General features: G+C 38.7%; 2 protein-coding genes and 1 pseudogene across 2 annotated transcripts; all 3 read left to right on the forward strand.

Moving 5' to 3' along the window:
• Positions 1–202: 202 nt before the first annotated feature.
• Positions 203–4,442, forward strand: LOC102720742 (annotated as a pseudogene).
• Positions 4,443–6,932: 2,490 nt separating this feature from the next.
• LOC102721023 (putative disease resistance protein RGA4) lies at positions 6,933–8,717 on the forward strand. Its single transcript, XM_040528333.1, has 2 exons — positions 6,933–7,007; positions 7,089–8,717. The coding sequence occupies exons 1-2, from the start codon at positions 6,996–6,998 to the stop codon at positions 8,430–8,432; spliced, it is 1,356 nt and encodes a 451-aa protein (XP_040384267.1). The 5' UTR covers positions 6,933–6,995; the 3' UTR covers positions 8,433–8,717.
• An 814-nt stretch (positions 8,718–9,531) lies between these two features.
• Positions 9,532–11,513, forward strand: LOC102715051. The gene has a single exon (XM_006661556.3). The coding sequence runs from the start codon at positions 9,702–9,704 to the stop codon at positions 11,157–11,159; it is 1,458 nt and encodes a 485-aa protein (XP_006661619.1). The 5' UTR covers positions 9,532–9,701; the 3' UTR covers positions 11,160–11,513.

The raw sequence follows: 11,513 nt of genomic DNA on the forward strand, positions 1-11,513 counted from the left end.
ATATTCATATGGATGCTAGTTAACTGAACACATATATAAAACATATACATTCATCTATCGATAAATCTAGATAGGTCTAAAATATCTTATGACATATGACATGAGACGGAGGGAGTAGTGACTGAACACCATGACTTCAGTTATGACAGAGATATACAGACCAAGAATGCCTCCAGTGCACATCCGGCTATCAACTGTCTCCCACACAAAACTCTGTCATACTCTGAGATGGAGCTCATCGTATCAGCTATCACAGGTGATCTCACTTGTCGATTAATCTCCTTTCTGATGAACAAGTTCTCGAATCATACATGCTCCGATGAGAAGATGAAAAGGTTGGAGCAACTCCTCCTACGAGTTCACATGGTCGTTGAGGAGGCAGATGGGCGATATATCACTAATTACTGTATGCTCGCACATCTGAAGACAATTGTTGAGGCCATGTACAGTGGCTACCATGTGCTGGACTCTATCAAGCACATGAGAAACAAGGAGGATGCCAGTGAACTTGTAAGTGGCTCATCTAATTTATCTCTTGCCAATCCTCTCAAACTTTCTCGCTCTAATTCTGTGTTTGCCACAAGAACAAAGATGTTCAGTAAGGAACTAGAACGTGTATTAGAAAATGTAGAGACAGTAATCGGCAATATCAATGAGTTTATCATCCTTCTAGCTGGATGCGATCGCATGCCCCACAAGCCCTATGATACATATCTTTACAAGGACAATTTCATGTTTGGTCGACATGTAGAAAAGCAGCATCTCATGAACTTATTGCTGCAAAATAACATGCCTGGTCCTCCAGATGTAATACCGATTATTGGAGGCCACAAAGTAGGGAAGAAGACCCTTGTTGCGCATGTATGCAATGATGAAAGGATTCAGTCTCATTTCTCTCTTATTTTTCACATCAACGGGGCCAATCTTTCAAGAATTTCAGAAAACGAAAATCGCTCAGCAAGGACATTGGTAATTGTTGAGTTTGATTCAGATGTAGATGACAATGACTGGAGAGCATTCTATTCATCCGTGACACGCCTTAACAGAGGAAACAAGGTGATAATCTTAACTAGAATACAGAAACTGGAGAGATTTGGAACTGTCCAGCCAATTACTGTAGACAGAATGATGTATGAGGAGTACAGGTATCTGTTCAAGACACTGGCTTTTGGAAGTGTGAACCCCATGGACCATCCACAGCTTGTTCCAATGGTGGAAGAATTTGCAATGCTATTGGGAGGCAGGCTCATCCCAATCAACATACTTGCAGATGTACTGAGAAAGAATATGAATGTTCATTTCTGGCTTTTCATGGTGAAACAAATCCAAATTACAGTCAAGAAGAATTTGTCCATTAATGGTACCCATCCGCATGATCTTTTCGATCGAGGTCATCCAGCACATTTCAGAGACTATTTATTGTATCCTGCTAACACTAGACCAAATGCCCCAAACAATGATTTACCTAAGTTGGTATTTGGAGACTTGCTAACAGGTCATATTATTCCACCAAAGGACAACTTTAATCTAGTTTCATGGGAGTCCAGGATACCACCATACACTTCATTTGTTCATGTCGCCTGCTTTTCTCCAAGTCTTGCACAAGATGAACCAGAATCGTGCTCGTCAGGGAGGAAGCGTCGAAGGTATGTTTCCTGGTCTTATGATCTGAAAAATTCATTCTATTTCATTCAAGATTTCTTATTTTTCAATCCCACTCATGCCCTTAGGTCACACACTGGTTAAAAAGAAGTTATACTTTGTCATTCTTTTCGCATAACTCCAGGCATATGGTAAATAGAATTCTATGGTTTTAAAAGTTAAGAGTGAATTATGTTTGGTTTAAGAGTGTCAAGATTATTTTTTTTGACAACAATGATAGTTATGAAGCACAAAATTGTGGGTGAATTCGACTAATCACCCTTTTAAATACATTTTTTCATATTAATTTCATGAAGAAAAACTGGCTGAGTTCAAATATTAACCTAATTCTATTTGTTTTCTACATTTTAGAGAAAATTGATCGAAGGTGCAGCCGCAAAATCCCTTTGCATAGTTTTCTCGAGATCAAGCACCAACTCAAGGAAGAGTAAACAATCACGATGGAAAATGTTGTAGTCAAGATGGATCTGAGCATGCTGTTCAAGAGTCATCTCAAAGCCGCACTTATCCCCTCACTTTCATGGCCTGGCTTGTCCTTACCCAGGACGAAATGGAATAAGGATGGGAGATTTCTAAAGGAAAACAATCCGGTTGAACAGGGCTGATTATTTGGGTTTTTTTTTATGAAAAAAGCAAAATAATATGTTTGTAAATGAAAAATATTTTAAATAAAACTTTTATATACGCATTATTACCAATCTATAAAGCCAAGACTGAAAAATAAAATTAAGTAAAAAATAGCAAAATTAACTTATAAATTGAAGGCTAAAAATTTAAATTTTAATTTATAAAAATAAGAAAAACGAAAATACTGGGTGACAGTCTACCAGTGAGTTGTTGGGAGTTACCCAAGCCAAGGCCATGATAGCAAGGGACACTGACTTGATGTCCCTTACAGCCCATTGTGCTACGGACCGCACGTCTCCCCGCTACCACAATACACTTACTACCTCCACAGCTAATAAATTATTACCTCTCTTTCATAACGTAAGATGTTTAACCTTTTTAGTTATAACGCTTAACATTCGTCTTATTTAAAAATTTAGTACAAATATAAAAGATAACAAGTGCTTAAAGTTCTTTTGATAATAAAGTAAGTTATAATCAAAATAAATGATATTCCATATAAATTTTTGAATAAGACAAATGATCAAACATTGCAAGCAAAAAAGTTAAACGTCTTACATTACGAAACAGATGGAGTATTTGGTAAGCAAAAAGCTACATAGAAAATATAATCTAAGTAAGATGTATATACATAAATTATACACTAAAAACTGTATATAAATGTCTGTATATAGAAAGTTCATATATACAAACTTTACATATATCAAGTATTAACGCGGGCTGACCAGTGCACGAATTTTCAACCGTTAGCCTTTTCGGACAATATCATGTGCCTTTAGGGCCAAAGGCAAAGTTTGGTGTTGCTTGCATCAAGACAATCAATTGGTCAATCTAGGCTTGCATGTGTTGGCCGACCTGAACGATGATTAATAGCCAATTAGTTAGTAAAATCATGTATGACCATTAGTTTCTTTTTAGAGAAATTTTATAGTGCTTTGAGGCAATGTTAGAGTATCAAATCACAGCTATTGATTGTGTTCAATCGAAGGACTCTGATTAATAGATATCTTTCGGTACCTCGAGGAATCAACACATGGTAATTTGGATTGGGATGGCAGAAAAGGAATTTCGCGTATAGTATATGCAATGCAGATCGGGCGCCACCCAGCTCAGCCTGTGGCGGCGGCGGTCATATTATCCCACCAAAGGACAATTTTAATCTAGTTTCATTTGTTCATGTGGCTTGCTTTTCTCCAAGTCTTGCACGAGATGAACCAGAATCGTGCTTGTCAGGGATGAAGTGTCCAAGGTCTGGAAAATTCATTCGATTTCATTCAAGGCTTTTTATTTTTAAATCCCAATCATGCCCTTAGGTAACATATGGGCTAAAAGGAAGTTATATTTTTTTTTCATTCTTTTCGCACAACTCCAGGCATATGGTAAATACAATATGAAGCACATGCTTTTTCATTATATTCAGTAAATTCTATGGTTTTAAAAGTTAGAGTGAATTATGTTTGGTTTAAGAGTGTCAAGATTATTTTTTGACAACAATGATAGTTGTGGGGGTAATGTAGACTTACTAAAAAATAATAACAAATGCTGCTGCTTTACACAAATATAAATATAACTACTATAAACAGATGTAACATACCTGGGAGTGGGACTGGGGCAAAACTAACCTAGATAAATACAACTTTTTTGCTGCCTCTATACTTGGTATCTTACCAATGCCACAAATTATGAAGCACAAAATCGTGAGTGAGTCCAACTAATCACCCTTCTAAATACAGTTTTTCATACTAATTTCATGAAGAAAAACAGTCAGAGTTCAAATATTGACCTAATTCTATTTGTTTTCTTCATTTTAGAGAAAATTGATGGAAGGTGCAGCCGCAAAATCCCTTTGCATATTTTTCTCCAGATCAAGCACCAACTCAAGGAAGAGTAACAATGAAGAAATTCATCCCGATGGAAAATTTTGTAGTCAAGACGGATCTGAGCATGCTATTCAAGGGTTATCGCAAAGCCCCACTTATCCCCTCACTTTCATGGGCTGATAATAAGGCATCCTCCAAGTACTCTGTCCTGTGGCCAGGCTTGTCATTACCCAGGACGAAATGGAATAAAGATGGGAGATTGTCTGGAGGAAAACAATCAGGTTAAAATGGGGCAATAATTTGACAATAAACAAAAATATACTCCTGTGAAACAAGGGCATTTTTACCATCCTTGAAAAGTATTTCAAGATACCAAGAATTTTAGTACAAATTTTTGGTACCTCAAGGTATTAAAAAGTGTGATACCTTGAGATACGTTTTTAAGGATGATAAAAAAGCTCACGAAACAAAGACAGTTTTAATTTTCTGAATTTTAACAAAAGAGTTGCTAGATGTTTAATACCAGGTGGGACAATTTTGCTACTGTATAAATGAAGGATTTTTGTTATGGGTCTGTACTTTGGGACCAAAGGCAAAGGGCACGTACAGAGATATTTATTAGTTGACTCTCTTTAACGCCACCGTATGCAAATTTGCTGACATGGAGGAAAGAGAAGGAAGGAGAGAGAAAAGTCGTTGTCATGCACGACAATGGCTAAGAGTGGACTCTTAGTATTTATTAAAAGAAATCTTGTGTGTATGGGGTGTATAAAAAACTATTTTGTTGTATTAACGAAGAAAATCATACATGACGAACGTATAATTATAAAAAAAAGCTCCTGTTACTGACGTGAATTAGACAGTAGTCCACAGTAAACGGCTTTGAATGTGCCCTAAGGTTGGTGTTGTTCGACCTAATCCATCCATACTTCAATATAAATCTTCACTTAGATCCAAAAGTCTAACACAATCAAAAAAAAAAAACCAGAGGTTGTACTAGCACAGATGCCAAGCTTGGGTACAGGTAAAATCCTGCTAACTTACCTAGACCAAAATAAATACAGATTTTCATTCTGTTCATCCTTGGCGTGTTTGGTTGTATGTGCTGATGTGGCGTTGCGCTTCCATCAGCAGGTGCATGGAAGATGGATAATTGCTGTGAGGTCGGCATGCACAAGCAAATGCAACGGCGATGACAAATCTTGTGAGCACCGATGAGCTTGACACTATCATCGGTTGCACGAGGGATGGGCGGCGGCGATAGAGGGGATCGGCGCCGAATCTCCGACTGGATGCTGGTCAGCCTAGAGTAATCTCTGTGGCTAGATTAAATAAATAAATTAAGTTTTATATTTTTGAGATGTAAACTACAACTGTGGACTGAGCCACACCCTTCCCTAGTCAGTGACATTTTAATTTTCTCTCCCTATTTTTTCCCTTTTCCTTTTTTTTCCTTGTTAATTTCTTAATACCGACTTTTTAAGGTTTGAAATGTTGATTGGATATGAACGAAACCGTACCTGCTCTGAACTGCACGAGGAAGCACGGTGTGTTAGTTAGTGTTTGTAGTCGATAGTTTTTGAGTTAGATAAGAAAAGAGTATTTTGGTGCATACTAAAATACGGTAGCAATCTGAGTCTTGTGTGGACAAAGTGACATGGATTTAATTTCTAGTGTCTTGTAATGGAACGGTGGCTTGGCTCTCCATGGGCATGTTGAGCTTCATGCTTCAGCTCAGTTCCACCCAATGGCCAGCAAAAACCGCACTAGCGGTGGTGTGGCAGCCGGTGATGACATATATCATATCGACTCCTGTCCACACCGATGGCGTCGAGGATGTGGACAGGGTCGGTACCAGGCGTGGAGCAGCTTGGGCTTGCGTTCCACGCCTGGCCAAAAATTTGTGTTAAAAAAATGCTATGTTTTAGTTAAAATTTATCCAAAAGATTTATATTCTATTATTGATCCAAGGTTAGTAAATCCCTTGTTTCGCCTCTAGATGTGGATATGGTGTTTGTCGGACACCAGGGTATGGTCCAAAAACTCTCTTTGTCTCAATATAAATGCATTTCTAGCACTGCATTAGCAAATTAGTTGTAAAAAAATTGACTTATATGCCCCACATTAAATAAGTAGACAGTATGTATTGAGATGTAGACAGGGATAAAATGGATTGAGATTTGAATATAGCGTGATTGGTGGGACAACTGTCGCTCCACAAATGTACTCTTTGTGAGATAAATTTGAATTTTAGGAATGCACTAATTATGGGATAGATGTAGTAGTATACAGCTATAAATTTGTTGCATCTTTAATCAGATTCCTTACATGTAGATTCAGAACCCCTTCTTTTTTTTTCGAAAAGTACTGTAAATTTGTACTCCACTATTGACAAAAAAAACTGTGCAGCAAATGGAAAAAGGTTAAGTTTGCTTGGATTGGTAAGATGAGGATATTGTCCAAGTTTTCGTGAAGTGGGACGTTAGGTTTTTATATATGAAGATATAGGGATATATATTGAAATTTGATACTAAATAATGTGCAATTTTGTATGCCAAAATGTGTTGGGATACTTTATGATAATTTGCAGTCAGATCATTTTGATAAATCCTAACTAAGGTTCTGACTTTCAAAAAGAAATGACAGGTTGTACTTCTTTGGACATAGTTGAATGGGTCTTACTAGTCCCATTCAAGGTGTCACATCTTTCCAACCTGTGGGCGAGGATATTTTTTACACCAACCAAAAGTGGGGAACTATGACTTCTAGTTTGGTTTATAATGACCAAAATCCATGACTTCAAGTTAGAGAGGGAGACAGAGAGCAAGAACACACTGTGCATCTGGATATCTATCTTCTCCCCCAAACAGCTCCACAAACTCTGAGATGGAGCTCATGGTATCAGCTATCACAAGTGATCTCACCACTCGATTAATAACCTTTGTGATGAACAAGTTTTCGGATCATATATGCTCCCAGGAGAAGGTGAAAAGGCTGGAGCAACTGCTTCTAAGAGCTCACATGGTTGTTGAGGAGGCAGATGGGAGATATATCGCCAATTCATGGATGCTCCTTCATCTGAAGACGATAGCCACAGCCATGTACCATGGCTACCATGTGCTGGACACCGTCAAGTTCAAGAAGAACAAGGAAGAAGACAATGATCTGGTAAATGACTCATCTGCCTCGTGTTTTGCCAATCCTCTCAAACGATCCCGCACTTCTACTGTTTGTACCGAAAGAAAGAAGAAATTCAGCATGGAGTTACAAGATGCACTGGAAAACCTAGAGGTTATCATTGGTGATATGAATGAGTTTGTCATCTTTCTAACTGGATGCGATCGCATGACCCATAAACCGTATGATACCTATCTCTATATAGACAATTTCATGTTTGGTCGACATGTCGAAAAGCAACATCTCATCAATCTCTTGCTGGAGAACAACATCTGTGGTCCTCCTGCAGTTATTCCAATTGTTGGAAGACGTGGAGTAGGGAAGAGAACACTTATTATGCATGCATGCAATGATGAGAGGGTTCGCTCTCATTTCAATCGTATTTTTCACATCAATGGAGAGAAACTCGGGGAAATTACAACCAAGAATGGAGATCTCTCAACCAGGACACTGGTAATTGTTGAATTTGCTTCAGATGTTGATGACAATGACTGGAGAAAGTTTTATTCGTCGCTTACGAGCCTTAACAGAGGAAACAAAGTGATAATCTTAACTAGAGTTAAGAAATTGGTGAGATTTGGAACTGTCAAGCCCATTACTCTTGACATAATGGTGTATGAGGAGTACAGGTACCTACTGAAGACACTCTCATTTGGAAGTGCAAACCCAGCGGATCATCCACAGCTTGTTCCAATAGTGGAGGAATTAGCGATGCTACTGGGAGGCAGACTCATCCCAGCCAACATAATTGGATATGTATTGAGAAAGGATTTGAATGTTCAGTTCTGGCTTTCCAAACTCAAAGGGGTCCGATTTAGTATCGAGAATAACATGTCAGTGTCTGGTAGCCATCCAAACGAACTGTTTGATCAGGGTCATCCAGCACATTTGAAGGATTACATATTATATCCTGCTGCTAGTACCTCAAATAATGCTCCCAAAAATGATTTACCTTATTTGATATTTGGCGACTTGCTAGCCAGTAAAAGTTTTCTACCGAAGGGAGATTTCAATCTAGTTTCATGGGAGTCGAGGATACCACCGTACACTTCATTTGTTCACATGGCTCGCTTTCGTCCAAGTTTTGCCCAAGATGAATTGGAATCACCCTTGTTAGGAAGGAAGCATCCAAGGCCACTTTCGTAGTCTTATGATGAATAAATTTGACAAAATTCTGTGTGTCATTGATTATATAATTTTTATTCAATCCCATAGGTGCCCTTAGGCCACATAGTATGGATCAAAACAAAATCTAATGGCTTGTAGGGAATAGAGAGAAAATCAGGAGCATCTAAGGGTTTCAGTAAAAACCCAGGGCACGCGGATAGTTCTCTCAACTTTAGCATATCACGATGAGATGTGAAAAACCTGTGGTGTAATATAGTATTGTGTAATATAAACCCTTCCAAACTGATCATATATAACCCTCCTCTGTGCAGTATTTCATTTATTAGATGTTTCAACATAAACAAGTATGTATATAAGAGAGTTTTCTGAGCCAAATAATTGACGGCTCATAAATAAGTTTTACATTTGTCCAAATAATTTATTACCATAGAGATAAAGCTGGTTGGGAGATATAGAGCGTCTTTAGTCACAGCTTTTGTCTCTCCATGAGAGATGGCAGGATGCCGTTGAGAGAGGGATTAGGCCATTCAACACTGTAGTTCTATCACTCCACAAAAATCTCTTATAAATAATTGGTAAGGTCATATATATCAACATTACCCATTTCTTTTTAGAGAAGGGTATTTTTACCCGGCCTCTATATCCACTTGAATATATGCAACTATTTTTTTATTTCAGAAACTTTGGGAACTTAGCCCAGGTTTTTAATTTAAGCTCCTATGGAGATTTGAACCTAGAACCTTGGGTGCTACTCAAGTCATTGCAACCACTAAACTACATATCAATATTACCCCTAATCACTATATTGGTAAAGTACTAATATCCCCTTCTTAACCGATAGTTTTGATCGGTTCTACTACTGATAGTATAATACTAGTGGTAGAGAACACCATGAGTTTCTCATTTTTTCTAGAATAATAACATTAAATTATCTTGAACAAAATTAAGATATTTAAATTTGATACTAAACAATATGCAATTTTGTATGCTAAGTGAGGTTGTCTCTTTGAAAAAGGAGCTACAGGTTCTTGTAAACTTTTTGGTCAGAGTTCAAATGGTCTTGATAGTCCAATTTCAGGTGTCACATCTTTCTAACCTGAGGGGCGACGATATCTTTTACACCATCTGAAAGTGGAGAAGACTACAAGTTGGATCTGTATTGACCAAAGAGGCAAAGACCACGAGTCAAGTTGGAAAGGGAGAGAGAGAGAGAGCAAAAATACATCCAGTGCAGAGCCAGATATCTACCTTCTCACACAAACATCTCGACATACTCTAAATTCTGAAATGGAGCACATCATATCAGCTCTCACAGGTGATCTCACCGGTCGATTAATCTCCTCCTTGATGAACAAGTTTTCAGATCGCGTATGCTCCGATGACAAGGTGAAAAGGCTGGAACAACTACTTCTAAGAGTTGAGATGGTCATTGAGGAGGCAGACGGGCGATACATCACCAACTCCAGGATGCTGATGCAGCTGAAGGAGCTAGCAGATGCCATGTACCATGGACGCCATATGCTAGACATGTTCAGGTGCAGGACACTAATTCAGGACAGTGCCATCAGGGAGGTTAGCGATCCATTTCCTTCTCTCAAACGCTTTCGCACAATTGCTGATGCTTCTGGGAGTGACAAGGTCAGGTATCTTGATCTGGATAAAACTTTGGGTACCCTAGAAAGTTGTGTTGATCACATGGCAGAATTTGTTGTGCTTTTGAGCGGATGCGAACGGATGTCGCGCAGGCCATATGATGCATACCTTTACATAGATAACTTCATGTTTGGGCGTCATACTGAAAAGCAGAGGCTCCTGAACTTCCTGTTGGAGTACAACCCTCCTGGTCTACAGCCTGCTGTTCTTCCGATCATTGGTGGTCTTGCAGTTGGTAAGAAAACTCTGGTTGCACATGTGTGTGCAGATGAGAGAGTTCAGTCTCAGTTCTCTTCTGTTCTGCGTTTGAATGAAGATGATCTTTTGAGGCTAGCACAGAGTGATACTCTCTTGTCAGGGAAGCTTTTGGTAGTTCTTGAGTTTTTATCTGATGTGAATGAGAAGAATTGGGATGATTTCTTTGCATTTCTGGCGAAATTGAAGAAAGGAAGCAAGTTGATAACCATAAGCAGGTTTAGAAGATCAGAGAAGCTTGGAACTGTGAAACCAATTTTACTTGACAGCCATTCATACGAAGAATTCAGTTACCTCTTCAAGACACTCGCATTTCGAAGTTCGAACCCTAATGACCATGCACGATTAGTGGAACTAGCCGGAGAATTTGCCATGCAATTTCAGTCGAGAGGGTCTCTTGTCACGGCGAATACTATTGCAGATGTATTGAGCAGCAATTTGAATGTCAGTTTCTGGCTTTGCATACTGAACAGATGCAGAACTGTGGCACAAAGAAACTTGTCCCTGTATGGTGATTATCCGAAGATACTTTCTGAACATGGTCGTCGTGTCGACCTGACAAACTTTGCTTTGTCTCCGGTTGCTCCATTGCACGTCATACCTTATGTTGGTATCTGCAGTGTAAATACAGTCGAAATTAAGGATTTGCCAAGGATGACATTCAGAGAACTATTACTGGGTTCTAGTGTTAGGCCAAAAGGAGAGTTCAGTCTAGTTATATGGGAATCCAGGCTATCTCCTTATACTTCGTTTGTTCACTTTGTTCCAAATTGTGCTCAAGATATGCCTGAAGATGCACCCTTGTCTGGAAGGAAGCGTCGAGGAGTTCCTTCCTAATCATGCAAACATTATTTTCTTAATTTTGTAGATCTGATATTGTAATTTAGATATTGGGTACAAAAGGATATAACAAGAAGTCCATGATATTTGTAGAATTCTGAGCGGCTGATTGCTGCATGTTCTTCTCTTGCTGTATAGCTAATCTTCAGTATTGGCCACCATCTGAGGACTGAGATATCGTATCGTCAGAAGCTCATCATTCAGAGCTTCCTACAGTTGCGATGTTTATTCTCGTGATTTGTAAAAAGAGAACGAGGTCAGAACTGAACTTGTGAATTTCCATCATTTTCAGGCAATGAACCAAATGAGCTCTACTTTTTAGTTATAGTTTCTCTGCTTGGAGGATTTGGA

This window comes from Oryza brachyantha, chromosome 10, assembly GCF_000231095.2.
Source record: "Oryza brachyantha chromosome 10, ObraRS2, whole genome shotgun sequence".
In the NCBI taxonomy this organism is placed as follows: domain Eukaryota; kingdom Viridiplantae; phylum Streptophyta; class Magnoliopsida; order Poales; family Poaceae; genus Oryza; species Oryza brachyantha.

Bases quoted from the DNA above. Each gene is read 5' to 3' on its own strand.
- LOC102715051 (XM_006661556.3), top strand. From the start codon at position 9,702: ATGGAGCACATCATATCAGCTCTCACAGGTGATCTCACCGGTCGATTA.